This window comes from Prionailurus viverrinus, chromosome C1, assembly GCF_022837055.1.
Source record: "Prionailurus viverrinus isolate Anna chromosome C1, UM_Priviv_1.0, whole genome shotgun sequence".
Taxonomy (NCBI): domain Eukaryota; kingdom Metazoa; phylum Chordata; class Mammalia; order Carnivora; family Felidae; genus Prionailurus; species Prionailurus viverrinus.
The window spans coordinates 2,052,810-2,068,266 of NC_062568.1; the positions used below are offsets into that span (position 1 = coordinate 2,052,810).

The 15,457-nt window shown below is 36.6% G+C and overlaps 2 protein-coding genes across 2 annotated transcripts in view; one reads left to right on the top strand and one right to left on the bottom strand.

The window, feature by feature from the left end:
• GIGYF2 (GRB10 interacting GYF protein 2) overlaps positions 1-15,457 on the bottom strand; it is a 147,498-nt gene that overhangs the window by 69,737 nt on the left and 62,304 nt on the right. The window contains 2 exon segments of the mRNA XM_047869603.1: positions 12,514-12,554; positions 13,413-13,524. Coding sequence (XP_047725559.1) covers positions 12,514-12,554; positions 13,413-13,524 — 153 coding nt within the window.
• Positions 3,225-6,245, top strand: KCNJ13 (potassium inwardly rectifying channel subfamily J member 13). Its single transcript, XM_047869604.1, has 2 exons — positions 3,225-3,764; positions 5,542-6,245. The coding sequence occupies exons 1-2, from the start codon at positions 3,305-3,307 to the stop codon at positions 6,162-6,164; spliced, it is 1,083 nt and encodes a 360-aa protein (XP_047725560.1). The 5' UTR covers positions 3,225-3,304; the 3' UTR covers positions 6,165-6,245.

A 15,457-nucleotide genomic window follows, 5' to 3' on the forward strand; every position in this document is an offset into this window, starting at 1 on the left:
ATACACACACACACACATACATATATATACACACACACATAGAAAGGCTATCTCCCTAGATAATGAGTTTTAGAATTTAATAAAGTAGGTTGAAAATTAAGAATCATGCAGCTCCTCCCCTCCCCCCCCCCCAAAAAAAACCTACTGTGAAACAGTAAACAATTAGTAGCATTCACCAGGACAGCAGTTCCCTAGGTGGAATAAGCACCAGGGGTACAAGGCCCATGATAGACCTTTATACACAAAGCAGGAAGGAATATTAAAGGTGAAATTACTATAATGCTACATACCAATTTTACCTGAAAATCAGAAAAAAAATAAAAGAAACCATATAGGACACTGCAGTGGTTCACAACCTTTCTGAAGGCAGCCAACAACTATCCTTTCTTATATCCTCCTTCTTCCTCTTCGAGTGTCAAAATGCCTTTCTTTTATAAAATTATGATGATATATCCTAACAATTATTTTCTCCCTGGAAAAATACAAAGTAGGCAATGCTACTAAGAACTCTCCTCTCCACACTTCGTTTTAATTTGTACTGATCTAGTAACATCCAAAAGATGTAATAATTGTATGTAACTATGTAATAATTGTAGCTGTGCAAATCTTCAAATTTTACAAATGTCTTCCTTAACTGAAAATAAATTTCTTGCCTAAAAGTCACAGGGTTGAACCTAAGCATTCATGAAGACCAAATATTCTGTAATGACTCAAACAAAACTAGTCAAATGGAACATAGTATTACTAACAAAGGCTAACCAGGATTAAAATGTCTATTTTTTAAGCAATATAGTGCTGACTCTGGATTTGGTGTGGGATTCACCAACACTTACTACTTTTGTGATCCTAGGAAATTCATTACGCCTCAGTTTCTCTATCTGTAAAATGGGAATTATAATGGCACTACTGTGAAAGTTAGGAAGCATTAGTAATAATAATAAAGCAACTAACACTGAAAGGTTACTCTGTGCCAGGCATTGCCTGCTGGCTTCACATGAGTTGACACACATGAAAGTGGTATGATTCCTGCCACATAATAAACAATATATCCTTACTAATATTATTAACCGTTACTGTCCTAAGAATCATGTATGAAGTTAACAGTAGTTTATGATAGATACTTGAGATAGTTGTAGGGACGGGAAGAACATCTACTAGAAGTGCTAAAAATCTGGCTGTCAAAGACTGCCTTGTGAATACAATGCCAATCACCTTGGGAAAGGTTTTTATTTCACCAAACTTTCAAAACAGCTTCTTGTAGTAAGAAAATTAACTTGTAAAGTTAGTCAGACATGGATAATAACGTAAATAATCTAAGGCTCCCACCTGCCTAGTCTGATCCTTGGTGACCTCATCTGAAAAATGGGGTAATAATGTCTACCTTGCTGAGATACCAAAGAATTAAAGATAATGCAATATGAAAACATCTAGCAAAGTGCCTACGAAAATTTTATTATTTCTGTTGTTACTTTCAAAAGGGCAGAGATAAGGTCTCCTAAAGCATTTAAAGAATGTAGCAAAATGAGTCATTAAATAGCCATGCTGAGGGAAAAAAAATACATTAAATGATAATGACCACTTGTTAGAATAATGAATTATAAAGCATTAATGACCTAAGAGTTTTTTAAAGTTTATAATATGGAACTAAAATGGCTATCCACTCTAAATAAATTTTAACAATTATCTCCGTGTTCCGACAGTAATTCAGATCTGAAGAAAATACAAGAGAATGTCTCTACTATCTCCAATAAATGTTATATTAGCCTCGGGAAGGGGGGGCGGAGAGGGAGGGAAAGTATATATCCAGCTGGCCAATGTCCAATTCCCATAACACAGGAAGGGAGTCTCCACAGACCCCCAAGTCCCTAGATACAAGAAGGATCCAGCAAACCCAAGCAACAATGCCTCTAGTCCCCTTCTTAAGCGTCACTGCCATTCAAAAGGTAGGAAGGGGAAATGCAGTACTCTCAAAGACACCTACTTCTGAAGGAAGCAGCTAGGCAGAGTCAAATGCAAAGCTTCGATTCCCATTCTGTTCCTGGTAGGCTCTACATAAAAGTCTTAAGATGCTTTTGACACATGCAAGAACAGTCACATAGAAAGCATACCTTAGCTTTCTTTTCACCACACAGAGAAAAGCATACCCACTGATTTACAATTTAACTGTTTATAGCTAAAAACTAATTATATTAATTAACTTTTAAAAATTGCCATTTGGTGCCTTAATGGTTATCTTAGTTCATTACACTTGAAGCTTTTTCTTCTGGTTTACCTACTTTCAAAACTAACATTATCTAGCGATCTCTACCTGGAATTTCTTATTTACCAAGAAAATAATTCTCTCAGGGCACCTGGGTGGCTCAGTCAGTTAAGCATCCAACTTCGGCTCAGGTCACGATCTCACAGTCTGTGAGTTCGAGCCCCACGTTGGGCTCTGTGCTGACAGCTCAGAGCCTGGAGCCTGCTTCGGATTCTGTGTCTCCCTCTCTCGCTGCCCCTCCCCTACTCATGCTCTGTCTCTGTCTCAAAAATAAATTAAAAAAAAAAAAATTTTTTTTTAAGAAAGTAATTCTCTCCCCACCCAACAATCAAATCAGAATCTAGAATATTCAGAGGGCAGCAAGAAGGAAAGAATCCATGAAAATGGTCACAAAGTGACAAAAACAAATAAAGCCTATTCATAAAACTTTCAACAGGCTAATTTAAAAAAAGTATACATTACAACCATAGGTCTCTAAATGCTTAGACCTGTCCTAGCACGAAGTTCGGTTTCCAAATATTTGCAGACAGCTTAACACTACATTTCCAAATGCTTTCTAGTTATTTACACAGAGGAACACATATTTAACTTATTCCTCTTAATTATGAATTACTCGTAATTTTAAATTATTAATTATGAAAAGTAGATAAACACATAACGTTTAGTCAAATCAACAGCTACTTTTGCCTGGACGCTTGCAAGAGAGGGGGCACTGACAAGCCACAAACCATATCCCCAACTTTCAGGGATCTTAAAATATACTCAAAAATATTAAAATGCCAATAGTTTAACAGCCATTCAAAAGAAACAATAAGATCCTAAGGCAGCCCCTGATCAGGCAGCATACAAATGGCTTAGTCAGTAAATGCCCCCTTCAAGGAGAGGGGAGAGAGAGCTGTCAGACCGGAAAAGCTGGCCCAGTAGCTAGGGAAGCATTCCAAAAACAGGACAAAGTGAATGAAGTCTCAAAATTTATTAATATTAGCTATAGAACAGTTAAGAGCTTACTAACTTATTCTTGGTTTCAAAAAATTACAGACCAAGATGGATGGCAGTAATTGCAAAGCTACTGCTCCTCTCCTAACTCAGAGGTACCGGAGGATGGTCACCAAGGACGGCCACAGCACCCTGCAAATGGATGGTGCCCAAAGAGGTCTTGTATATCTTCGAGATGCTTGGGGAATCCTAATGGACATGCGCTGGCGCTGGATGATGTTGGTCTTTTCTGCTTCTTTTGTTGTCCACTGGCTTGTCTTTGCAGTGCTCTGGTATGTTCTAGCGGAGATGAACGGTGATCTGGAACTAGATCATGATGCCCCACCTGAAAACCACACTATCTGTGTGAAGTACATCACCAGTTTCACAGCTGCATTCTCCTTCTCCCTGGAGACACAACTCACAATTGGCTATGGTACCATGTTCCCCAGTGGTGACTGTCCAAGTGCAATCGCCTTACTTGCCATACAAATGCTACTAGGCCTCATGCTAGAGGCTTTTATCACAGGTAATTGTTTTTGTTTTTAAAAAAAAAAAAAAATTACAAGTGTTTTGGAGAGGCGATAGTCAGTTATAAACAACTGTGTTGTAGAATCATTTACTTGCGTTATTAGCAGGTAATTTCTACGATTGAAAAGAAAGTCTGGGGCCAAGTGATAGGTGAAATTATAAGAAACCTGACTCTTAAATTTTACCTATTAGAACTCTATAAGAAAAAAGAAAGGATCATTCTGACACTAATTTGCAAGAAACATCATATACCAAAAAAATATATTAACAGAAGATGTAAAGGGTATTCTTCAGAGAAGCTAAATGCTTTGTTAAATAGGTGAATAAATATGTTCAATGCACATTTTGACAATCATTTTATCTAACAAAGGAATTTGATTTTTTTCCCCCTTTACTGGGTTAGAATTTCCTCCTCTGAGTTCATCTGTTCAACATTTACTCAACATTCACCAGTGAGCCCAGAGCACCATAGTCAGCATATTTAGAGATCAAGTGTACACATACTTAACTTGAAATAGGGCCACAAAGATTATGAAATTTTACATATAAACCTGATTAACACATAAGACTTTCTTCTAATAAAGTAGGGTTAGTGTCATTTTTATAAGTGATACATACAGTTTAAAAATAAAAAAAAAAGAAAACCTGGCTTTAACACACTACCCAATGATAATCTGAAAAGGTAAGTAATGGGCCATATGAAGGGTGATCTGGAGTCAAGTCCATTGTGCTGCCAACCAACTTTATAACCTGTAACAAATCACTTAACTGCTCTACAAGGGTTTTTTAACTGGGTCAGTCATTAGATAAAATTTAGAGGATCCAAGAACTTAGAAAAAACTTGCATTTTTGTTCACTCACCCCTAACTGAAATTTGCCATTTCTTCCATTATAAATGTAGGCAATAACAACAAAAAAATAGTATCAGCATTTTCGTATCACACTCCTATACTTCAAAAGTACACTATTAAACCCACAACTAAATTTCATTGTTGAATGCATTTTTTCTTGTTGTTGAATGCTTTATTAAAGCACATATAGTACTATAATTTTCTTAAATGTTCAACTGGATTTCAGTACATTTGGTTTCCTGTATATGCATTTTATTTTTATGCATTTAAAGCATAATCTGATAGGCGGTCCATAGACCATAGACCTCACCAGCCTGCCAACAAGATCTGTGGCACAAAAGTGGTTAAGAAACCCTAACCTATAGGTTGGGGGCACACAGAAGATGCACTCTGAAAGGTGCACTGAAATCACCTTAGGGGCAGACCTTCTAATAAAGGGGGGGGGGGGGGTTATAGAAGTTTCCACGTTAAATAATTCCTCAGTGTATCCCTCATCCTACTGGTCCCATTCCCCACCCCAAATCATTCTACTCTAAATCTAATTTCTACTTCAACTCGAAATCACAAATGAATTCTAGTAACAAGTGAATCTTGTTACTTTTTTTTAAAGTGGGGACAGAAATGTAGGAAACGACCATTTGATTTTATAAGACATGAGAAGACGCAGTTACATTTCTTTGTAACAAAGTGAATTTTGCTTAACCATTCTGAAATCACAGTTTTTAAATAAGGATGTATGTACATTTTGAAAAATGCTTCAGGCAAGTAAGACTACCCAAATTAACAATGTGTTCAATTCCTGACTCACTTAGAAGGCACCGCATCAAGGAATGTGTAACTATTTGATATACCCTTCTCATTCAGAAAAGGTATTGATATTTCAAGTGTTTGTTCTAAAAAAAATTCAATGGTTTCTACTTTTAGGTGCCTTTGTGGCGAAGATTGCCCGGCCGAAAAATCGAGCTTTCTCAATTCGCTTTACAGACTTAGCAGTAGTAGCTCACATAGATGGCAAACCTAATCTAATTTTCCAAGTGGCCAACACTCGACCTAGCCCTCTAACCAGTGTCCGGGTCTCCGCTGTACTCTATCAGGAAAGAGAAAACGGTGAACTCTACCAGACCAGTGTGGACTTCCACCTTGATGGCATCAATTCTGAGGAATGTCCATTCTTTATCTTTCCACTAACCTACTATCACTCCATTATACCATCAAGTCCTCTGGCTACTCTGCTCCAGCAAGAAAATCCTCCGCACTTTGAATTAGTTGTATTCCTCTCAGCAATGCAGGAAGGGACTGGAGAAATATGCCAAAGGAGGACATCCTACCTACCCTCCGAAATCATGTTACATCACTGTTTTGCATCTCTGTTGACCCGGGGTTCCAAAGGTGAATACCAAATCAAGATGGAGAATTTTGACAAGACTGTTCCTGAACTTCCCACTCCTGTGGTCTCCAAGAGCCCAAACAGGACTGACCTGGACATCCGTATCAATGGACAAAGCATGGACAATTTTCAGATCTCTGAAACAGGACTGACAGAATAAGATGTATCCACGGCACCCTATTTTTTAATGTATTATGCAGCTACTTTCCCTTCGTTATAACTTTTTTTTCAATGCTGATTACATCTCTCTGATGATATCATGGTAACAAGCCTATGCCCATAAAAATGGCTGAGCTAATAATACACATTCTGGAAATTTAACATTCTACCTTATAAGTTTGTGTCTGTGGTTATCTGCTAAAATCAATGCATCTCAACATGACAGATATTTATATAACAGCAAGTTGGTGAATTTATCATAACGTGGATGATACCACTAATGAAGGGAAAACGGGACAGTAAAGTTTAACTCAGCCGAACTCTAAGATCAACCACAAATCTCTCATTTTCATCTGCAAGTTGAAGCAACAGTCTAGTTTGAAACCTAGCCCCCTGGGTAGAATGATGATTTCACAACATTTAGCGAACATCCTTTTAAAAGTGTTATTTTTTCAAGACAACAAAGATCATTCCTCTGGTTCTTCATACTACAAAGCTGGAGTAAGTATTACCCCCCCCCTTAATTTTTAACATCTAAGAACAAAAAAATTCACAAGAAAAACAATGGAGAGATTTATATGTAGCTCTAAAGGCATTATACCCAAACACATGCACATGTTCACATATTTGTGGCAGAAGTGATGAGATCAAGTGAGAGCTCCAGCCTGAATGGAACCTGTAAGGTGGTATTTTTGTAAGGAGATGCAAAATTATATCTACTATCAAACAGTGATTTAAAAATCATAATCAACTATTCATCAGAATGGCTTCTAAGTAAAAACAGTCCCTTCTTCCCTATGACCTATTCAATGGTATAAAACAATGCAACAACTCTAAATAACTCATAAATGCAAAGCTATTTAAGTTTTTGTAGATATAAAGGTTTACTTATACGTAATTCAAATAGGAAAAAAATCTCCAGTAGATAAAGCAAAAAATAATTAGGCAACAAAGTATTTTCAAACCCAAATTCCTGTTTCCAACTTCAAATAGTTTTTTCTATAAACACAAAATGAGTGTTTATTCATCAGTAGGAGGTTGAACTAGATAAACTCTATTATTTCTTACCAAATCTAATACTCCATGAAAATTATACTCTCTCTCTGCTTCAATTTTTATTTAATATATACTTAGATGAACGCTTTCCCTTACCTCCAGTTTAATTTAAAACCATTCCCTCTGCATAGCCTTCATTTTGATTTAAAAAAAGAAAAAACTGTCTTCAAAGCAAACAAGAACCAAAAAAGTCGCCCTATCAGATTTCAAGTAGATTTGTGGCTGCTCTTCTTTTCTGTAATTCTCCTTCTTCAAGTTTAGTAGGAAAAGTAAAAGATTAACCCTCCCCACTGGTGATGACCTAGCCAGGAATCAGCCCATGAATAAATACTAGCCTAGTAAAGGCAATCTGGTGTGACAAGCAGGGCAGAGCAGCAGTCACATTTTTCTACTCTTTGACCAAAAGGAAAAGCAAATAAAGAAGAGCTCTGAGTAGTCAAATCGTGATAACAGCAAAAAAAAAAAAAAAAAAAAAAAAAAAAAAAAAAGTCAAGGACACAGAAACTTAATTATTGTAAACTTTTGCTGTTTGAAACTTTTAGGCATCCTTAAATGCTAACCAGACCAACAGACTTTTTTTTCCAACCCAGGACTGTCATAACCCATATAGACAACAGGAATTCTTATTTCTATAATAAAGTAACAAGATTCACCTAACCTGTGAAAATAAAGTAGTATCAAAGATTTACATGGTATGTTTTTTCCTAAGAGCTCTATATCACTTACACAGATTACAACTCCCAACAGTTAGGTGAAGCTGCCCAAAGATCTGGGATGAGTCTCCCTGCAGACAGCATGTTCTCCATTCAAGTCAGAGCACTCTCAAAGTACACAATGTACATATAAGCTCTGCCTCTGAACACTAGATGTGACTTCCCCTACACACACCCCAAAATAACTGTTGGTATACTAATGCTATTTGATAAATGTTTCACAAGTAGACAACTAAGAAATGCAATCAGAAAATCAGAAACTTCTGTCTAGGTGGCTTAAAGCTTCTGAAAGCACTGTTCATGATTCTTTCACTTACTTTCAGTGAATCACAGCCTCTACATTAAGGATTAAGTTTTCCGCCAAGATACCATTCTCCTTGGCAGGAGAAGGGAGTACAAATGGAAAGAGGGGGTGACTACTGGGAGATGGGAACAGCATCTCTAATTCCTGGATACACAGCTCACTAATCTGGGGCACCTGGGAGCCCAAGGATGATACCTTAGATTCATGACTAAGACCACATTGGAATTAACTTTAAAAATGATTTAGGAAACTGATACAGATAAGCATGACAATCCCAACAAACTACACAAGCAGTTACTAAAAACATAACATCTAGTTTTGATATATGTACAAGCCCATAATACCTACTGCAGGCAGCACCTAATAACCAAAAGCTGCTATGTCTACTTCAAAGTATTTTACACCAAAATGCACTAACTGGTATTACATTAGGCTGAACCTATTAGTATCAAATGGATCATTTTTTATTTAATGAACTTTCAATTGCATCTTCAGAGAATCATACTACAAGATCATCACCAGAACTGATCTCCCCCTCTGCAACAATAATTCCTACTGAAAAGAAATTGTAATTCCAGTATCACAGGCCTTTTTCTACCTCCACATTGCCCCATAGATGTGTTCATAGTCGTTATGTACAATTCTCGTCCCAATGTCTATAAATATACCCATTTCTCTCCAATAGAAGAAGCAAATACAGGATATAAACCATCTTTAATTTTAAAAACAAGTCATTCTGAAACCTTTAGTACTCAAACTATCTTAATTTGATGTCAGAGAACATCTCACAAGTGACCAATATATCATTCTGCCCCAACAAACTAGTTTAGTACTGCCATTCTTGAAGAGTGGAAGATACAAAAGCAAATTTTTTTGAGAGAGAGAGAGAGAGAACAAGTGCACAGCACGAGCAGGGAGCAGGGCAGAGAGAAAGGAAAGAGAGAATCCCAAGCAGGGTCTGTGCTGTCAGCACAGAGCCCAACACCGAGCTTGATCCCACAAACCGTGAGATCATTACCTGAGCTGAAATCAAGAGTCAGATAGACACTCAACCAACTGAGCAACCCAGGCACCTCCAAGAAAAAAACTTTTTAATCTACAATATTTACAACAAAAGCGGATTACTTATAAAAAGAAAGGCTCAAAATTATTAGCACAGTTAATATACCTAAGTGAGCATCTTATCAAAAAACATTCAATAAAAGCCACTATGATTTATTTGAATATATATATGGAACATGCCCTGCTATTTTAGTAGGGAAAACTTTCTTTATACTCTTAATCACTTCACATCAATTTAGTTTTACAGAACTCATCTTTTCAAATATATACCTTTGTATACACGTATACAAAGGAAAAAACCTGTATTTTTTTAAGTTTTTTTAAGTTTTTTTTGAGAGAGCACAAGTGAAGGAGGGGACAGAGAAAGAGGGAGACAGAGAATCCCAAGTGGGCTCCACGCTGTGAGCCCAGAGCCTGACACAGGATTCAAACTCACAAAACTGTGAGATGATAACCTGAGCTGAAATCAAGAGTCAGTCGCTAACTGACAGAGCCACCCAGATGCCCCCAAAACCTGTATTTTTAAAGAGAGTGGTCAGAGAGATTTCTCAGGTTGAATTAATATACTAGTTAAGATACAAGTTGGGCAAATAATGATGAAAAGGAACTTTACACTCTAACCAAACTACGAAAGTATGACTGTGGTGAATAGTTAAAATCGAGCTACTGTCATAACAGAGAACACAGGGCTTTTCCAAAGCAACCCAAGTCATTTTCAGACACCTCTATTAGATCTTTTTAACTGAGACTATGTTGAGTACCTACCACCTTAAACCTACCCTTTAGACTAACACAGATCAAACTTAATTCCTCTTTCTCAATTGTTGAGCAAATATTTGCAGACAGTAACCCTAAAAACACTCCTCCCCACTCTGTCCTGTCCACAGTTTTGTCTGCTGTGTAAACAGCCCCATTTCCGTCAGGCATTCACCATCACAGGGCTGCAAATGCCCCATTCTACTCCAATATATGGATCCCTTCCAGGTGTGGCCAGTCCTGCACACAATATTTAAGCTGTCCTGTGTCAACATAAGACAGCGGGTGTCCCTATTGCCCGCCTCATGAGGATCCTACAGTTCTAGTAAATGTTATGCTGGTTAACACGGAGGCCACAGTCAGCTAAGAAAGCTGTGCTTTTCCCCAGCAAGTTGCTATTACACCATTATTCCATATCTTAAATTCTAGAGTTTACGTGAGAGTTAACATTTTCTGCTGTTAAACTTCCATCTGATTAGATCTTGTCTCTTGTTCCATCTTAATTCTGATCTTAAGTCCCAGGTGTTCCACTCTATAGCTACCCCTCTAACTACTGAGTAATCTGAAAATCTGATCACACATCAACACTGTCATCCAAAGAAAAGGAATGTTTATACAGCACATAGCACAAGACCTATCATACAAGTCAGAATTCAGTAACTGTTGAACAAATAAAGGAGTCCATATACTCTTATTTAATCCTAAAAATTCTGTAAGGCATTCTCACCTGTATTTATTATGAGACTACTGAATATGAGAGCTTAGATTACCAGTGATCTTCTGATTCAAAACCGTGTACTCTTTAAACTACCCCTCATTATCTGTCTCTAGTCACTGGCAAAAGTATTAAGTCAGACAAGGATGAGAGCAGAGGTCCCAAAACATCCTCCAAATTATATTTATCCAACAGTCTACAAGTAAAGCCATTCATCTAGCAGTAAGTTATCTACCCAGTCTGTTCCAGATTTCTTGGTGCTACACTCATTTAATGGCTTTTCATTAATATAAATATAATTGATTATTTCCAATGTATATTAATAAATGAGAAATTTAAATAACTGATATGTTAAAATGAACTGATGTGAAAACAATGATGCCAAGTTGACTATTTGGTGTTTTAAAAAATCTGCAAATCCTGGGGCCCCTGGGTGGCTCAGTCGGTTAAGCGTCCAACGTCGGCTCAGGTCATGATCTTGCGGTTTGTGGGTTCGAGCCCTACATCGGGCTCTGTGCTGACAGCTCAGAGCCTGGAGCCTGCTTTGGATTCTGTGTCTCCCTCTCTCTCTGCCCTTCCCCTGCTTATGCTCTGTCTCTCTCTGTCTCTCAACAATGAATAAATGTTAAAAAAAAATTTTTTTTTAAATCTGCAAATCAGTCTATGAATGATATTTACATGTTTAACATATATTTTTGACAAATGCTTACTATTGTCAGATACAATCATGCCCTGGAGAACTTTTCTGGTACTTCCAGGAATTGGGAAATCACAAGGTAATTTTCATAACTCCAATGCTGGGGGGGTGCCTGGTGGCTCAGTCGGTTAAGCGTCCGACTTCAGCTCAGGTCACGATCTCACAGTTTAAAGGTTTGAGCCCACATCAGGCTCCATGCTGACAGAGCAGAGCCTGCTTGGGATTCTCTTTCTCCCTCTCTCTGCCCCCTGTAAGTTCCCCACTCACACATGCTTATGTGCGCATTCTCTCTAAATAAATACATAAATACATAAATAAATGAATCCAATGTTACTATGAATTGGCATTCCTTTTTTCTCTCAGACCTTAATACCTACTGGCACTTTAGAAGGCAGTACCTTTAATCAGTCAGAAAAGCCCATCTTAACATTATACGTTCTTTAATATAAACTATAATTAATTCATCACAAACACTGAAACCTTGTTCTCTTACTATGTTCCTTTTAATTCAGTAGCTACCTTAACTATAATTTATTTTGACTCCTCTCATCTCAAAACAAGAAAAAAAACAAAGATTAGGTATCAAAAAGACCAGATCAATAATAAAAGGCTAAAGAAAGAACATTCATAGTTGTAAAATTTGCTCTCTGACACAAAAACAAGCATTCTAGCTTTTTCCCTGTTTCTTTTTCATCCTGTGAGAAATATCTACATTGGAAAAGGAGTTAACAGACTGGTTCCTAACTTAAAATTTCACTTCACAAGAGAGCCTTAATAAAGAATATATGCCTTGCAAAGAATACATAGACCTAAAAAGTTAAATCAAGTAAATCCTAATGGTTGTGTTCATCACCCCTGGTTTTGTGCAACAGAGCCATCAAATAACCACGGAATTATAAATCCAAGCAATGCTACAACTCCATCTACTGGAGAGGCACAGGTAACTGAGTCAATTTTAAATAAATGGATCCTTACATGTGAGCCTTTTAGGAACTAATATCATGGAAGTTCAGATAAAAATACTTCAAAACAGTAAGAAAGCCTTACCTACATCTTTTCGTCCTGGTTTTTCAAAACGTCTGTCACCTCTAGAAAAGATAAAAGAAGTTTCAAACAGGACTTAGGGGTAATATATAGATTTCCTATACATGACAACCACTGCTGTATCTGTCCTTAATAGCATTGCTTTCCTTTTCAAATTGTAAAAACAAACAGCGCCCAACATTTGGAAAATATAAGAAAACACAAAGATGAAAACAAAAATATCCATGATCTCACTTACCAAAAGCCAGCTTCTATTGACCCAGAAATGTTTTTTAAAATTAGATAAGTTTTAATTAGATAGATGCTTTACTTTAGATACACACTATATATAGTTTTATATACTATTTTTGGCACGTGTTTTCCCACATCATTAGATATTTTCAAAATCATAACTTTTAATGGTTATAGAATATTCTATTGTGTGGATATACCATTACATAAGAAGCCATGCTGATATTAAGCTATTTGGCTTGTTTCTAATTATATTATAAATATCATCACAGTGAACATCTTTGTACATACAACTTTGTGGAACTGCCCTCATTCATCAACAGACTTCACAGAGTCACAAAGAACAGAGAAGATGCTTTGACTGATAGCAACAAAAAATAAAATGTCAATTGTCAATGCCTCCCACTGAACACTAATAAACTAACAAATCTGACTAACTATGAGATATCCATGCTGGCACTAACATATTAACCTATTTATCTCCAATGCTTCTTTCATTAAATAAGGATCATTTAAAACTTTCTAACATACATCTTCATACTCAATAAGTAAAAGCATTTTTTAAGTGAAATCTTATAACTACACAAAGAAACGTCTCCTCTGGAGAAAGCAGAAAAAATTTTTTTTTACACCAAGAAGTCTTTATGCCAAGATCTGGATCTTTTAGTTACCTTTCCTCCCAGCTCTGTGACCTATGCATTTCCCTGCCACCTCCTCGACCAAAGACACCCTCTACTTCATCAAAGCTTCTTTGGTAGAAACCACATTCACCTCTGCCTCTGCCTGAAAATAAGAAAACAGAAAAAATGATACTCAGATGTCAATATTTGACACATATTCAACACCAACGATTAATCTTTGAAGTTCTGTCTCCACACAAAGAGGATGTCTATGTTTAAACATTTAGCAAGGCCTGACGGATCTTTACCTGAGAGACCAATAATGGCACTGAAGAGGCTAGACCACAGGAGGTTGAAAGAAACAAGTTAGAAAACAGGTGTTAAGAGTCCCAGTCCTGGATAAGAAACAGTGTCAACGTTAAGTTCTTCAATAAAAAGTTTAACAGTAAAATTCTAAGAAGATTGGTAAACTATTACTACAAATTGGACCTTTTATTGGATTATTTTCAACAAAAATGAAAGATTTAGAGAGCTTCAGAAGAGAGCAGATAAAATATACAAAAGTGAAGCACAAACGTTAATATAATTTATCTAACTCCACAGAAAGGATATTTAAGGGGCGCCTGGGTGGCTCAGTTGGTTGGGCGTCCAACTTCAACTCAGGTCATGATCTCACAGTTCATGAGTTGGAGCCCCACTTCGGCCTCTGTGCTGACAGCTCAGAGCCTGGGAGCCTGCTTTGGATTCTGTCTCTCTCTCTCTCTCTCTCTCTCTCTCTCTCTCTCTCTCTCTCCCCCTCCTTCACTCATGCTCTGTCTCTGTCTCTCAAAAAAAAATCAACATTAAAAAAAAAACTTTAAAAAAAAAAAAAAAGAAAGGATAATTTAAATGGCCAACTCTATCAATTTTGGGAACTAACTCCGTAAAGGATGTTCTACACCAACAAAAGCACTCTTTCCCCTTTGCTCAAGTCTTCAAGGAAGAAAAACATCAGGACTAAATTTGAACCCGAGCTAGTGAGAATGTGCTGTATGCAGAGACTGAAAGGTTCTAAATGTTCAGATGTAAACTGGTCTTTACTGAAGTCAATTTGGTCAGATCTATCAAAATCTGACTCAACGATTCTAACCACAATTTATCCTAACAGAAATACACAAACATGCAAATACATATATATGCAGATGTTCACTGCAATGTGTAACACCAGAAATAACCTAAATAAATTTTGATAATATTAAATTTTAGTAGAACATTATGAAGCCACAGAAGATAAAACGCTGACATTAAAAGAAATCTACATTATTCTGTTGAATAACAGAATAATACTTATAAAAATAACTCCGCTTATATAAATTATATGGCTGTTGGGATCAGGAGGAATATCCATCCAACTGGTGCTCTGGGGGCAGAAAGCAATATGAACGTTTTAGCTTTATACTTTCTGCACAATGTGAGGTTTTCTCAACTAATGCGCACCATTTGTATCCAACACACAGATGAGAAAACTGGAAAAGGGTGGGGAGTTTAGAGCTGTACTTAGATAAAATATTACCCATCATCCGTAGCTCACCATTTTTAACAGTGTAAAAACACCCAAAACAAAATGATGATGAATTACGAACGAAAGAATGCATTCCAAAGCTAAATACAAGTGAGTTAAATAATTATTTCAAATATCCACATAGGATTTCTACTTTCTGCTTATAATGTATGAAAACCTGACTCAGAATATACTTGTACTTTTGTGTAACCTTATTATGAAATGCACAGAACTAGTCCAGGTAACCCACATTTCTTCATCTGTAAAATGGAAATGAGACTAGGCTTAAAATATAATAATCTAAAAGTTACTTTCCAGTCAATCTAACTTTATATCAACATAAAGTCGACTCCCCAGTTTCCCATTTCAGTACCTCTCTCCTTAGGAAATGTATACATTTTTTAAAAAATAGCATCTGCATTCTATTAATCAAAAAAGTGCATGTTATTTGAAATACAGTATCAAATGTGTATAATAATATAATTTAGTGTTTAGACAATGCCTGATGCACATACAGATTCCCAGTCGTTTATAATAACATAATTACTCATTCGAT

Coding starts and splice junctions, on each gene's coding strand:
- KCNJ13 (XM_047869604.1), top strand. CDS start 3,305: ATGGATGGCAGTAATTGCAAAGCTACTGCTCCTCTCCTAACTCAGAGG. Junction 3,765..5,541: donor GCTAGAGGCTTTTATCACAG/GTAATTGTTTTT, acceptor TTCTACTTTTAG/GTGCCTTTGTGGCGAAGATT.